Source organism: Coregonus clupeaformis, chromosome 15 (assembly GCF_020615455.1).
Source record: "Coregonus clupeaformis isolate EN_2021a chromosome 15, ASM2061545v1, whole genome shotgun sequence".
Classification (NCBI taxonomy): Eukaryota; Metazoa; Chordata; class Actinopteri; order Salmoniformes; family Salmonidae; genus Coregonus; species Coregonus clupeaformis.
Genome location: NC_059206.1, coordinates 15,725,804 through 15,742,017, shown reverse-complemented (window position 1 = coordinate 15,742,017; position 16,214 = coordinate 15,725,804). Strand labels below are relative to the sequence as shown.

The 16,214-nt window shown below is 43.1% G+C and overlaps 1 protein-coding gene across 1 annotated transcript in view; it reads left to right on the top strand.

Annotated features, from left to right (window-relative positions):
- nek6 (NIMA-related kinase 6) overlaps window positions 1-16,214 on the top strand; it is a 95,903-nt gene that overhangs the window by 67,266 nt on the left and 12,423 nt on the right. The window contains exons 6-8 of the mRNA XM_041897525.2: window positions 1,142-1,250; window positions 7,740-7,847; window positions 13,084-13,178. Of these exons, the coding sequence (XP_041753459.1) occupies window positions 1,142-1,250; window positions 7,740-7,847; window positions 13,084-13,178 (312 nt within the window). The remainder of the gene's footprint in view (window positions 1-1,141; window positions 1,251-7,739; window positions 7,848-13,083; window positions 13,179-16,214) is intronic.

Sequence of the window (16,214 nt, the reverse complement as noted above, 5' to 3'; positions counted from 1 at the left end):
CCTCTCTCTCTTCCCCTCCTCTTGTCTCTCTCTTTCCCCTCCTCTCCTCTCTCTCTTTCCCCTCCTCTCCTCTCTCTTTCCTCTCCTCTTGTCTCTCTCTTTCCTCTCGTCTCTCTCTTTCCTCTCCTCTTGTCTCTGTCTTTCCTCTCCTCTCTCTCTCTTTCCTCTCCTCTCTCTCTCTTTCCTCTCCTCTCTCTCTTTCCTCCCCTCCTCTCTCTCTTTCCTCCCCTCCTCTCTCTCTTTCCTCCCCTCCTCTCTCTCTTTCCTCCCCTCCTCTCTCTCTCCTTCCTCCCCTCCTCTCTCTCTCTTTCCTCCCCTCCTCTCTCTCTTTCCTCCCCTCCTCTCTCTCTTTCCTCCCCTCCTCTCTCTCTCTTTCCTCTCTTGTCTCTCTCTTTCCCCTCCTCTTGTCTCTCTCTTTCCTCTCCTCTTGTCTCTCTCTTTCCTCTCCTCTCCTCTCTTTCCTCCCCTCCTCTCTCTCTTTCCTCTCCTCTCTCTCTTTCCTCTCCTCTTGTCTCTCTCTTTCCCCTCCTCTTGTCTCTCTCTTTCCTCTCCTCTTGTCTCTCTCTTTCCCCTCCTCTTGTCTCTCTCTTTCCTCTCCCCTTTCCTCTCTGTAGAAAGAGGTTCCTAATTCCAAGCTCTCAATTCAACCGATATGCAGATCAAAGTCAAAAACATCTCGCTGGCGGCAAATATCTTTGTTATTAAAAAAAGTTGCTTCATTCCAAAAAAGTGGAAAGAAAATACAAAAACATTTGTTGTTTTGGGGCATTAAACAAAGTTTAGGCAGTTTAATTAGCCAGATGATTGTTAATTAGGTGCTTGGCTCTGTGCGCTGGCAGTGTCAACTCTCGTTAGGGTGCCTCTCATTACACACTCAAATAGAGGCAGGGAGAGGGTTAAATGGTAATGCACAGATCCATTCTTTAGATGTTCGGCACTGTTTTTTTTTTGGCTGTCTGACATTGAATCAGGGGGTTTTGAGGCGAGTGTGTGTGTGTGCACTTGTTGTGGAGAGAGGGAAGGCAGTGTGTGCGTTTTGTGGGACGTGTGTGTGTGTGCGTGAGCGAGAGAGATAGAATCCAGGCTTTCCTCACAGCTCTGTTTCTGTCTATTTTCCTAACTTCTCCTCTCTCTCTCGCAGCACTTTAAGAAGAAGAGGCGGCTCATCCCGGAGAGGACAATATGGAAATATTTTGTCCAGCTATGCAGTGCCCTGGAGCACATGCACTCCCGTAGAGTCATGCACCGCGGTAAACAAACACTTTCATTAACTCCTCTTCCTCTCTCACTTCTTGGCTTCGTTCATCTCTATTAGCCTTTTTCTCTAATCCCCCCTTTCCATTTCCCTCTCTACCTCCCCCCCTTCTCTCATTCCACACCTTTCTACCTCCCCCTTCTCTCATTCTACACCTCTCTACCTCCCCCCTTCTCTCATTCTACACCTCTCTACCTCCCCCCTTCTCTCATTCTACACCTCTCTACCTCCCCCCCTTCTCTCATTCTACACCTCTCTACCTCCCCCCTTCTCTCATTCTACACCTCTCTACCTCCCCCCTTCTCTCATTCTACACCTCTCTACCTCCCCCCTTCTCTCATTCTACACCTCTCTACCTCCCCCCTTCTCTCATTCTACACCTCTCTACCTCCCCCTTCTCTCATTCTACACCTCTCTACCTCCCCCCTTCTCTCATTCTACAGCTCTCTACCTCCCCCCCTTCTCTCATTCTACACCTCTCTACCTCCCCCCTTCTCTCATTCTACACCTCTCTACCCCCCTTCTCTCATTCTACACCTCTCTACCCCCCCTTCTCTCATTCTACACCTCTCTACCTCCCCCCTTCTCTCATTCTACACCTCTCTACCTCCCCCCTTCTCTCATTCTACACCTCTCTACCTCCCCCCTTCTCTCATTCTACACCTCTCTACCTCCCCCTTCTCTCATTCTACACCTCTCTACCTCCCCCCTTCTCTCATTCTACACCTCTCTACCTCCCCCCTTCTCTCATTCTACACCTCTCTACCTCCCCCTTCTCTCATTCTACACCTCTCTCACCTCCCCCTTCTCTCATTCTACACCTCTCTACCTCCCCCCTTCTCTCATTCTACACCTCTCTACCTCCCCCTTCTCTCATTCTACACCTCTCTACCCCCCTTCTCTCATTCTACACCTCTCTACCTCCCCCTTCTCTCATTCTACACCTCTCTACCTCCCCCTTCTCTCATTCTACACCTCTCTACCTCCCCCCTTCTCTCATTCTACACCTCTCTACCTCCCCCCTTCTCTCATTCTACACCTCTCTACCTCCCCCCTTCTCTCATTCTACACCTCTCTACCTCCCCCCTTCTCTCATTCTACACCTCTCTACCCCCCCTTCTCTCATTCTACACCTCTCTACCCCCCCTTCTCTCACTCTACACCTCTCTACCCCCCTTCTCTCATTCTACACCTCTCTACCCCCCTTCTCTCATTCTACACCTCTCTACCCCCCTTCTCTCATTCTACACCTCTCTACCTCCCCCTTCTCTCATTCTACACCTCTCTACCCCCCCTTCTCTCATTCTACACCTCTCTACCTCCCCCTTCTCTCATTCTACACCTCTCTACCTCCCCCCTTCTCTCATTCTACACCTCTCTACCTCCCCCCTTCTCTCATTCTACACCTCTCTACCCCCCTTCTCATTCTACACCTCTCTACCTCCCCCTTCTCTCATTCTACACCTCTCTACCCCCCTTCTCTCATTCTACACCTCTCTACCTCCCCCTTCTCTCATTCTACACCTCTCTACCTCCCCCTTCTCATTCTACACCTCTCTACCTCCCCCTTCTCTCATTCTACACCTCTCTACCTCCCCCCTTCTCTCATTCTACACCTCTCTACCTCCCCCTTCTCTCATTCTACACCTCTCTACCTCCCCCCTTCTCTCATTCTACACCTCTCTACCCCCCTTCTCTCATTCTACACCTCTCTACCCCCCTTCTCTCATTCTACACCTCTCTACCCCCCCTTCTCTCATTCTACACCTCTCTACCTCCCCCTTCTCTCATTCTACACCTCTCTACCTCCCCCCTTCTCTCATTCTACACCTCTCTACCCCCCCCTTCTCTCATTCTACACCTCTCTACCTCCCCCTTCTCTCATTCTACACCTCTCTACCCCCCTTCTCTCATTCTACACCTCTCTACCTCCCCCCTTCTCTCTTTCTACACCTCTCTACCTCCCCCCTTCTCCATTCTACACCTCTCTACCTCCCCCTTCTCTCATTCTACACCTCTCTACCTCCCCCCTTCTCTCATTCTACACCTCTCTACCTCCCCCTTCTCTCATTCTACACCTCTCTACCTCCCCCTCTCTCATTCTACACCTCTCTACCTCCCCCCTTCTCTCATTCTACACCTCTCTACCTCCCCCCTTCTCTCATTCTACACCTCTCTACCCCCCCCCTTCTCTCATTCTACCCCTCTCTACCCCCCCTTCTCTCATTCTACACCTCTCCTACCCCCCTTCTCTCATTCTACACCTCTCTACCCCCCCTTCTCTCATTCTACACCTCTCTACCTCCCCCTTCTCTCATTCTACACCTCTCTACCTCCCCTTTCTCTCATTCTACACCTCTCTACCTCCCCCTTCTCTCATTCTACACCTCTCTACCCCCCTTCTCTCATTCTACACCTCTCTACCTCCCCCCTTCTCTCATTCTACACCTCTCTACCTCCCCCCTTCTCTCATTCTACACCTCTCTACCTCCCCCTTCTCATTCTACACCTCTCTACCTCCCCCCTTCTCTCATTCTACACCTCTCTACCTCCCCCTTCTCTCATTCTACACCTCTCTACCTCCCCCCCTTCTCTCATTCTACACCTCTCTACCTCCCCCCTTCTCTCATTCTACACCTCTCTACCCCCCCTTCTCTCATTCTACACCTCTCTACCTCCCCCTTCTCTCATTCTACACCTCTCTACCTCTCTCTCATTCTACACCTCTCTACCTCCCCCCTTCTCATTCTACACCTCTCTACCTCCCCCTTCTCTCATTCTACACCTCTCTACGTCTCCCCTTGTTACTCATTCGTTCTTTCTCCTCCTTCCTCACCCCTTCTCATTTTCCATCTCCTATTTCTAGTGCTTTCCCCCCTTCTCTCTCTGTTATTCCTCCCTTATGGCTTAGGAGGAAACATGTTTCTTTAGGTAGGTAAGTAAGTTATCTGGTGGGAGTGATTCAGGTCAGAGTAGATACAGGAAACAGATTAGAATGGGGGGGGGGGGTACACTTTTAGCCATGACCTCAGCCAGGCCACAGGATTATCTCCTACTGGAAGAGGTGAGGTTGGGTCAGTGGCAGTCCACAACACAATCACTGGTCAGATAGAGGTGAATCTTTTTTAAGAATACACTGGGTAAAGGTAGCAGGTGATACACACTTATGGTAGGTTGCTTTTTTAAGAATACACTGGGTAAAGGTAGCAGGTGATACACACTTATGGTAGGTTGCTTATTTAAGAATACACTGGGTAAAGGTAGCAGGTGATACACACTTATGGTAGGTTGCTTATTTAAGAATGCACTGGGTAAAGGTAGCAGGTGATACACACTTATGGTAGGTTGCTTATTTAAGAATGCACTGGGTAAAGGTAGCAGGTGATACACACGTATGGTAGGTTGCTTATTTAAGAATGCACTGGGTAAAGGTAGCAGGTGATACACACGTATGGTAGGTTGCTTATTTAAGAATGCACTGGGTAAAGGTAGCAGGTGATACACACGTATGGTAGGTTGCTTATTTAAGAATGCACTGGGTAAAGGTAGCAGGTGATACACACTTATGGTAGGTTGCTTATTTAAGAATGCACTGGGTAAAGGTAGCAGGTGATACACACCGTATGGTGGTTGCTTATTTAAGAATGCACTGGGTAAAGGTAGCAGGTGATACACACTATGGTAGGTTGCTTATTTAAGAATGCACTGGGTAAAGGTAGCAGGTGATACACACTATGGTAGGTTGCTTATTTAAGAATGCACTGGGTAAAGGTAGCAGGTGATACACACGTATGGTAGGTTGCTTATTTAAGAATGCACTGGGTAAAGGTAGCAGGTGATACACACGTATGGTAGGTTGCTTATTTAAGAATGCACTGGGTAAAGGTAGCAGGTGATACACACGTATGGTAGGTTGCTTATTTAAGAATGCACTGGGTAAAGGTAGCAGGTGATACACACTATGGTAGGTTGCTTATTTAAGAATGCACTGGGTAAAGGTAGCAGGTGATACACACGTATGGTAGGTTGCTTATTTAAGAATGCACTGGGTAAAGGTAGCAGGTGATACACACTTATGGTAGGTTGCTTATTTAAGAATGCACTGGGTAAAGGTAGCAGGTGATACACACGTATGGTAGGTTGCTTATTTAAGAATGCACTGGGTAAAGGTAGCAGGTGATACACACGTATGGTAGGTTGCTTATTTAAGAATGCACTGGGTAAAGGTAGCAGGTGATACACACGTATGGTAGGTTGCTTATTTAAGAATGCACTGGGTAAAGGTAGCAGGTGATACACACGTATGGTAGGTTGCTTATTTAAGAATGCACTGGGTAAAGGTAGCAGGTGATACACACTTATGGTAGGTTGCTTATTTAAGAATGCACTGGGTAAAGGTAGCAGGTGATACACACGTATGGTAGGTTGCTTATTTAAGAATGCACTGGGTAAAGGTAGCAGGTGATACACACTTATGGTAGGTTGCTTATTTAAGAATGCACTGGGTAAAGGTAGCAGGTGATACACACGTATGGTAGGTTGCTTATTTAAGAATGCACTGGGTAAAGGTAGCAGGTGATACACACGTATGGTAGGTTGCTTATTTAAGAATGCACTGGGTAAAGGTAGCAGGTGATACACACGTATGGTAGGTTGCTTATTTAAGAATGCACTGGGTAAAGGTAGCAGGTGATACAGGGTGCAGGTGTCCCGGTTAGAGGACAAGGATAGGGAGAGAGACTTGGGGTTCCGGTTTAGAGAGGTTTAGCTCCCATTTATTTTCCCCCAAACAACGATCCATTTCATTTCCAAACATATAAATAAACAGAAAAGGCTAAAACATATTTTCATTAGCATATTTCATAAAAATAAAACACATGGCCATATATTATATACATGATAATATTCATTGTCATTCACATTTTATCATCTCAGAGCCAGTAGCCAAACCACAATTATATCAAACCCAACATTTCCATGTCAGTATTAAGTTCATTCTCATAAACCTTAAATTCTTACCTAAACATTTACACAAAATATTCATCATAAATGTATAAATCTGATAATTTCAATACATATGCAAACATTCCTATACACATCTACACGTGGCAACAACTCAACATTCTACAACAACGCGTCTTAAAATGCGCATCTATAAACACATGAAAAAGAAAGTAAAATGTAAACAATATTTTGGGTTACTCACGTTGGATAGTGACCAATGATGTGTATAAACCCTGGTTGACTGACAGGGGGCGCTGTATTGAAGCCACCACGCAGCTATCTTGGTACTCCTCAATTGTAAAAAAAAAATATATATATATATATATATATATATATATTTTGGAAGCTATAGAAATGCATTTATTGATGTCTTCATTAGTTTTTGACACATTTATTATATTACAGACACCTTAATGCATACTTTTAAATAATATTATGTGAGCTAAACATAAAAAATGAAATAATATATAAAAACATTTTCCTTAAAGTATTTGTTTTTAGAGAGTACTAATGTCCCAATAAACGACTGGGAGGTTATACATATGGAGTGTGCGACTCTCTTTGTTTTTATAGCTTTCAGTTTATTCACCGTTGGTCAGCACCTCTACACTAAATCCTTTTTTCTGTGTATGCGCCAGCTTTTTATTAGACTATCTCAACTACACAAAAACAACAACTTAAATACGTGTAATTTAATTGAAATACTGTAGAACTCCATTCATTCCTATGGAGGACTGCTCCTTCTAGGGAGTGCCAATATGGCCGACTGGTGGCTTCAAAGCCTCTCAATGGGCAATACATAGCATCAGCAATCCAGGGTTTATATACGTCATTGGTTGTGACGCACAGATAGCAGAAATAAAAGGATAAATGCGTGAGAGTTCTTCACAACTGCATGGGTTGTTTGACACTGAACTAAAAGACAAAATAGCTCAGGTATTTAACAAGGGAAATTGGTTGCAGGTGTGCTCATAGCATAGAGATGCATAGAGGACTCTAGTTCCCAAAGGTCTGTATTAGTATGGGTAGTGCCATTGAGGACTGATACGTTGCGATCTCTATACATCTCTATGGCTCAGAGGTGCCTGCAGTTAAAGGGATAGTTAACTTTTCCTTTAATTTAACTTTTTGGTTAACTAAAAAGTCTTAAGAAAAATGAGAGCCTTTTCTACACACATACCACAGTGCCACACACATCACAGTGCCACACACACCATCAAGGGAAAAGTGTTGCCATAGCCGACTATACCAAAGTCAACTGCCAGTGCACAGACCTGAGGTTGAGAAACACTGACCTAGGAGATTGATTGAATTTATTTGATCATTTGAAATGCTCATAAAACTAGCATGCCAATGCAGAGAACTTAGATGACCTACATATATAAACCCAGTATTGTTAACAGCCAGGGCTACCTGATGGGACTCACCTAGATAAAGAAAGGATAAATAGCATCAACTGTTTTCTCTCTCTTTGTGACAGACATCAAGCCAGCCAACGTGTTCATCACCGCTACAGGCGAGGTGAAGCTGGGAGACCTGGGACTGGGACGCTTCTTCAGCTCCAAGACCACCGCCGCACACTCCCTAGGTAACACACACAAAAACACTCACAAGCACACAAAATCCCGTTGAAAAACACAAAAAAAGCCTGTGACAGGCATATGAATTCAGTAAACACCCACAGGGAAACCCAATACACATACAGGTCCACACATCTACACACTGTACAGAAAGCACACACACGACTCCTCTAACAGTCGTAGGCCTATGGCAAGTGACTCTGCTATAGTCAACTAATTTGACACACACACACATATTTATTCTACTTTGTTCATGTGTTTCACCTAACCTCATGACCAAAAACACACATTGCTCTAAACGTCATAACCCTCTGAAGTCTTCAGTGGTATTATGTGGACTGTGTCAATGTGCATTCCATAGGAACTGCACCCCTATTGATAAAACTAACACAAATGTATGGTTGTATTGGACATGTGAGGCATGCACTTCTATGTTTCCGTTCCACTCTCTGAATGATTCCGACTGTGTATCTCTCTTAGTTGGGCAGGATATCAACCCTGATAACATATCAACCCTGATAACATGGTCTTTAACCCATTAGATATTAATGAATTTTCCATTGTTGCCCTTTCAGAAACATGGTTGACTGAATAGACAGCCATGCTTTATGACACGTCTCCTTATAATGCTGTTCACCACTGTGGAACATCCAGAGTGGTAGGAGGGACCATTTTTGTTCATAAACGTGTTCAATTATTTACAAGAGAGGACCTCACACTTACATCTGATAACATTGATGTTGAATCTCTTTTCATAGAAATTCCCTCCTGTTCATTTTATGGTGGTAAAAAAGTGGTGATTGGATGCATCTATCGGCCACCAGATTCTGACATTGGTAGATTCATTGATATCCTTGCATCAACCTTGGATTTTATTAATAATGAAAATAAAATGTGTTTTCTATTGGGTGAATACAACATAAACATATTTAAAAGTGAGAACCACTCACTGACATCTGACTTCTTGAATATGTTATACTCCAGCTGTCTGTATCCCCTCATCTATACGCCCACAAGAGTGACCAGTTCATCTGCCACCCTTATTGATAATATGTTTTACAAATTCTTTGAATAATGTGGCTAATACAGGTATTTCTGACCACTTTCCAATTTTCCACTTCTCTTTGGCAGCTGGAAATGAACAGATGGGAATGATTAGTAGCATTAGATGTAGAATATTTAACAAAAGCAATTGTGAGCACTTTAAGATGTTGATTGATGATATTTCAGTCTGCTTACCAGACTTTTCTCACATCTTTCAATTCTGTATTTCACCCTTAGTTAAACCACATAAGAGAGCAGTAGAAGGGTTCTGGAAACCTTGGTTTACAACCGGTCTCAGAAAATCCTCAGTTAAAAAAAACTATTTGTATAAAAAGTTTCTCACAAATCCGTCTCCCCTTAATTCTGCAAATTACAAAAAGTATAAGAACAAATTTACTCACCTACTTCGGATATCCCCAAAAATATATTTTACTAACAAATTCCAAGAATCCTTAAATAATATAAAATCAACTTGGAAAATCATCAATCAACTGTGGAATAAGAAAAAGGCATCTACAACCATCCTATCTCAATTTATTGTTGGAAATAAGACCTATCGTGATTCTGATGTTATTTCATGTGAATTTAATAACTTTTTTTTTTATGTGGGTTCCTCTTATTAAAGAAAATAGAGAAAACTGATGGAATTATTATTGTTAAATCCCTTGGACATTAAGGGGCATTTCCCTTCTCTGCTTCAGTTTGATCCTCCTGATGTAATGGAGGTGATGGAGGTCATTGGTAACTTAAAGGTATCAGCAGCAGGTCATGATGAGAATGGTGGCTCTTTGGTGAAATCAGTGTCTTCTTCGATTACTGAGCATCTAACTTATATCTTCACCAGATCTATGCAAACTGGTATTGTTCCTAAAGATTTGAAAATTGCCAAAGTTATTCCCCCTATATACATCTGGGGATCCAAGATCTTTACAAATTATCGCCCAACATCTGTACTACCATGTCTCTGGAATTCTTATCTTCACATTAAAACATCATCATCCCTCAATAACTTCAAGTGAAGACAGTGAGCCTGATGAACCAAACTACTCAGTAATATTCTTCATATAGCCTAACTCTCACACACACACATTTAAACAAAACAAATAAATATATTTTTTGTGATTACTGATCAATTAATTTATACATTTCTAATTAATAGGTTTTTATTATCTGTTTTAACAAACCTTTATTATTTTTGTACTTATGTATTATATATTGTGCTTCCAACCACACCTGCACACCTTCTGTTGTTACTTGTTTTTATCTGTATTGTTGTCTATCACTTGTTTTCTTTGGTGCAAATAAATACAACTAAAAACTAAAACTAAACAGTAACCATGGGTATAGCCTCAGAGAGCAGCACCCTCTTTAGGTAGAGCTGGAAAGATGGACTGGGTTTTAGTGGGGTTTGGGATGGAGATGGAATGATTGTCGAACCAATAGATGGGCTGGGTTTTAGGGGGGTTTGGGATGGAGATGGAATGATTGTCGAACCAATAGATGGGCTGGGTTTTAGGGGGGTTGGGGCTGGAGATGGAATGATTGTCGAACCAATAGATGGGCTGGGATTTGGGGGGCTGAAGATGGAATGATTGTCGAACCAATTAGCGTATGATGCCTGTTGGTTTTGTGGATCGACTGTCACCCAAACAAAAGCAAGTATCAGTGTGTTGTCGCTAGGGAGGTGTTTTATATATTGGTATTTGATTCTCTTTCCATTATTAGCTGCTGGTCTTGGGGCCCTATTCAATCAAAAGTTGGCAAAATGATTTTGGGTATAATATAAAGATGCAGTAAGTCATCTCAGAAGCTAGCAGATTCATTACTTACCAACAACAGCTACAAATTCCACGTTTTGAAGTTCACTTTCCTTGTTTTGGCTAACAACACTCATGAATCTAGCAAATACGTTTTGTGGGTCAGAGTGCAGTATTTATTTATTTTCATAGCACAAATGTTTGTTAGCAGGTTTCTCACACTGGCTTTAGCCACGGAGGGAACAGGCCTACCCCGGCAAGTGCAAGGGGTGTGCCTAGCAACACGTTCCTCGGAGGAAGTCAAGTCAACGTCTGCATTGAGCGACAAAGTCCCATGATTTGTGAATCTGTTCGGGTCGAACAGCTAGCGCGACAGCTAAAATGGCTTTGAAAAAACAAAATTTCAGCTAATAGAGAAACATATCTAACTAAATAACTACATTATGGCATTCACTAATCATAAACGATTTACATATAATAGAAATGTTGGTACATTTGTGGACACAATTAATGTTTACTCAACCTTTAAGTGATTGTTCCTTTGGTGCTGTCCACATCCCCATTGGCAAATCAATGTGAATTGCAAAGTGTAGCTGTTGTCATCAGTAAAGCTACAGTGGGGAAAAAAAGTATTTAGTCAGCCACCAATTGTGCAAGTTCTCCCACTTAAAAAGATGAGAGGCCTGTAATTTTCATCATAGGTACACGTCAACTATGACAGACAAAATGAGAAAAAAAATCCAGAAAATCACATTGTAGGATATTTTATGAATTTATTTGCAAGTTATGGTGGAAAATAAGTATTTGGTCACCTACAAACAAGCAAGATTTCTGGCTCTCACAGACCTGTAACTTCTTCTTTAAGAGGCTCCTCTGTCCTCCACTCGTTACCTGTATTAATGGCACCTGTTTGAACTTGTTATCAGTATAAAACAAGTTTCTCAATACTTTGTTATATACCCTTTGTTGGCAATGACACAGGTCAAACGTTTTCTGTAAGTCTTCACAAGGTCTTCACACACTGTTGCTGGTATTTTGGCCCATTCCTCCATGCAGATCTCCTCTAGAGCAGTGATGTTTTGGGGCTATCGCTGGGCAACACGGACTTTCAACTCCCTCCAAAGATTTTCTATGGGGTTGAGATCTGTAGACTGGCTAGGCCACTCCAGGACCTTGAAATGCTTCTTCAAGCCACTCCTTCGTTGCCCGGGCGGTGTGTTTGTCATGCTGAAAGACCCAGCCACCCCTCTCCCCCTGTTCTCCCCCTCGCTTTCACTTCAATGCCCTTGCTGATGGAAGGAGGTTTTCACTCAAAATTCATGATACATGGCCCCATTCATTCTTTCCTTTACACGGATCAGTCGTCCTGGTCCCTTTGCAGAAAAACAGCCCCAAAGCATAATGTTTCCACCCCCATGCTTCACAGTAGGTATGGTGTTCTTTGGATGCAACTCAGCATTCTTTGTCCTCCAAACACGACGAGTTGAGTTTTTACCAAAAAGTTCTATTTTGGTTTCATCTGACCATATGACATTCTCCCAATCCTCTTCTGGATCATCCAAATGCACTCTAGCAAACTTCAGACGGGCCTGGACATGTACTGGCTTAAGCAGGGGGACACGTCTGGCACTGCAGGATTTGAGTCCCTGGCGGCGTAGTGTGTTACTGATGGTAGGCTTTGTTACTTTGGTCCCAGCTCTCTGCAGGTCATTCACTAGGTCCCCCGTGTGGTTCTGGGATTTTTGCTCACCGTTCTTGTGATCATTTTGACCCCACGGGGGTGAGATCTTGCGTGGAGCCCCAGATCGAGGGGAGATTAATCAGTGGTCTTGTATGTCTTCCATTTCCTAATAATTGCTCCCACAGTCGATTTCTTCAAACCAAGCTGCTTACATATTGCATATTCAGTCTTCCCAGCCTGGTGCAGGTCTACAATTTTGTTTCTGGTGTCCTTTGACAGCTCTTTGGTCTTGGCCATAGTGGAGTTTGGAGTGTGACTGTTTGAGGTTGTGGACAGGTGTCTTTTATACTGATAACAAGTTCAAACAGGTGCCATTAATACAGGTAACGAGTGGAGGACAGAGGAGCCTCTTAAAGAAGAAGTTACAGGTCTGTGAGAGCCAGAAATCTTGCTTGTTTGTAGGTGACCAAATACTTATTTTCCACCATAACTTGCAAATAAATTCATAAAAATCCTACAATGTGATTTTCTGGATTTTTTTTCTCAATTTGTCTGTCATAGTTGACGTGTACCTATGATGAAAATTACAGGCCTCTCTCATCTTTTTAAGTGGGAGAACTTGCACAATTGGTGGCTGACTAAATACTTTTTTCCCCACTGTATGTATTAATGATTGCTCAAGCCCCATGCACTTGTCTCATTTTCAAATGTACGATTTATTGTCAAAAAGCAGTTGTCTAAAACCAGACCCTTTTGTCTCAGTGGGGACACCGTACTACATGTCTCCAGAGAGGATCCACGAGGGCGGCTATAACTTCAAGTCAGACATCTGGTCCCTGGGATGCCTTCTCTATGAGGTAGGTTTACTGCTTTTTAATTTACATTTAGCAAACGCTCTTATCCAGAGCGACTTATAGGAGCAATTAGCGTTAAGTGCATTGCTCAAGGGCACATCAACAGATTTTTCACCTATTTTTCACTCAAAGTATCAATTAAACCAAATCCTGCTTGGCTGGGAGAAACATATCTAGATGGAGAGGCCTATGTAATTTTAGGGGAAACACTGATTACTATTCCCAATACAATTCAGTAGAAATTAGACAACATGAGAGTTTTACAGGCAGTTAAAAACTTGTGAATGCTACACATTTCAAATCAAATAAAAATTTATTTGTCACATGCGCCGAATACAACATCTGTAGACTTTACCATGAAATGCTTACTTACGAGTCATTTCCCAACAACGCAGAGTTAAAAAGTAAGAAAATTATCAATTATTATTATTAACTTTTTTTTTTGGGGGGGGGAATAGTAACACAAAATAACAATAACGGGGCTATATACATGGAGCACTGGTACCGAGTCAATGTGCGGGGGTACGAGGTAGTTGAGGTGATTGAGTTAATATGTACATGTAGGTAGGGTAAAAGTGACTAGGCAATTAGGATAGTTGGCAAGCCCTGCCACATCCGACGTGCGTTAAAGCTGGTGTAGTAGGATTGAATCATAGTCCTGTATTGACGCTTTGCCTGTTTGATGGTTCATCGGAGGGCGTAGTGTCCGGATTAGTGTCCCGCTCCTTGAAAGCGGCAGCTCTAGCCTTTAGCTCAGTACGGATGTTGCCTGTAATCCATGGCTTCTGGTTGGGATATGTACGTACGGTCACTGTGGGGACGACGTCATCGATGCACTTATTAATAAAGCCGGTGACTGATGTGGTAAACTCAATGCCATCGGATGAATCCCGGAACATATTCCAGTCTGTGCTAGCGAAACAGTCCTGTAGCTTAGCATCTGCTTCATTGGACCACTTCCGTATTGAGCGTGTCACTGGTACTTCCTGTTTGAGTTTTTGCTTGTAAGCAGGAATCAGGAGGATATGGTCAGATTTGCCAAATGGAGGGTGAGGGAGAGCTTTGTATGCGTCTCTGTGTGTGGAGTAAAGGTGATCTAGAGTTTTTTCGCTTCTAGTTGCACAGGTGACATGCTGGTAGAAATGATGTTAGATGGATTTCAGTTTTCCTGCATTCAAATCACTGGCCACTAGGAGCGCCGCCTCTGGCTGAGCATTTTCTTGTTTGCTTATGGCCCTATACAGCTCGTTGAGTGCGGTCTTAGTGACAGCATCGATTTGTGGTGGTAAATAGACAGCTAGGGAAAATCTAGATGAAAACTCTCTTGATAAATAGTATGGTCTACAGCTTATCATGAGGTATTCTAACTCAGGCAAGCATAACTTCCTTAATATTAGAGATTGCGCACCAGCTGTTGTTAACAGAGACACACTCCACCCCCCTGACCCGACGTTGCCGTTCTGTCCTGCTGGTGTACAGAAAAACCAGCTAGATTTGTATTTTCCATGTCCTTGTTCAGCCATGATTCGTGAAACATATGATATTACACTTCTTCAGATCACGTTGATAGGATAGTCTCGAACAGAGACTATCCTATCAAATAATTCCAGGTTATTCTCCAGTGATTGCACGTTCGCCAATAGAACGGAGGGTAGAGGCGGTTTATCCACTCTCCGACGTAGTCTAGTCAGGTATCCCGCACGCCGGCCTCTATAAGGCAGCCTCTTCTTCCTCCGAGTGTCAGGGATTTGGGACTGGTCTGCGATGATCAGTATGTCTTTCACCTCCGAATCATTGAAGTAGAAGTCCTCATCCAAATTGAGGTTAGTGATCACTGTTTTGATGTCCAGAAGCTCTTTTCGGTCATAGGAAACAATGGCGGAAACATTACAGTGCCTTCAGAAATAATTGTTTTAGTTGTGTTATAAGGTGGGATTAAAATTGATTTAATTGTCATTTTCTGTCAACGACGTACACAAAATATTCAAAGTAATGTCAAAGTGGAAGAAAATTTTGAAAATTTGAAAAAATGTATGAAAAATAAAACAGTAATATACACTATATATACAAAAGTATGTGGACACCCCTTCAAATTAGTGGATTCGGCTATTTCAGCCACAACCGTTGCTGACAGCTGTATAAAATCAAGCACACAGCCATGCAATATCCATATACAAACATTGGCAGAAGAATGGCCTTACTGAAGAGCTCAGTGACTTTCAAAGTGGCACTGTCATAGGATGCCACCTTTCCAACAAGTCAGTTCGTCAAATGTCTGCCCTGCTAGAGCTGCCCCGGTCAACTGTAAGTGCTGTTATTGTGAAGTGGAAACGTCTAGGAGCAACAACGGCTCAGGCACGAAGTGGTAGGCCTGTTCGTCAGGAGCTTCATGAAATGGGTTTCCATGGCCGAGCAGCCGCACACAAGTCTAAGATGACCATGTGCAATGCCAAGCGTCGGCTGGAGTGGTGTAAAGCTTGCCGCCATTGGACTCTGGAGCAGTGGAAACGCGTTCTCTGGAGTGATAAATCCCTGCAGCAATGTTCCAATATCTAGTTTAAAGCCTTCCCAGAAGAGTGGAGGCTGTTATAGCAGCAAAGGGGTGACCAACTCCATATTAATGCCCATGATTTTGGAATGCGATGTTCAACGTGCAGGTGACAACATACTTTTGGTCATGTAGTGTATCTTCATTACATAAATATTCAACCCAGAGTCAATAAATATTAGAATCACCATTGGCAGAGATTACAGCTGTGAGTCTTTCTGGGTAAGTCTCTAAGAGCTTTGCACATCTGGATTGTGCAACATTTGCACATTTATTGTTTAAAAAATAATTCAAGCTCAGTCAAGTTGGTTGTTGATCCTTGCTAGACAGTCTTGCCATAGATTTTCAAGACAATTTAAGTCAAAACTAACTCGGCCACTTAGGAACATTCAATGTCTTGGTAAGCAACTCCAGTGTATATTTGGCCTTGTGTTTAAGATTATTATCCTGCTGAAAGGTGAATTTATCTCCCAGTGTCTGTTGGAAAGCAG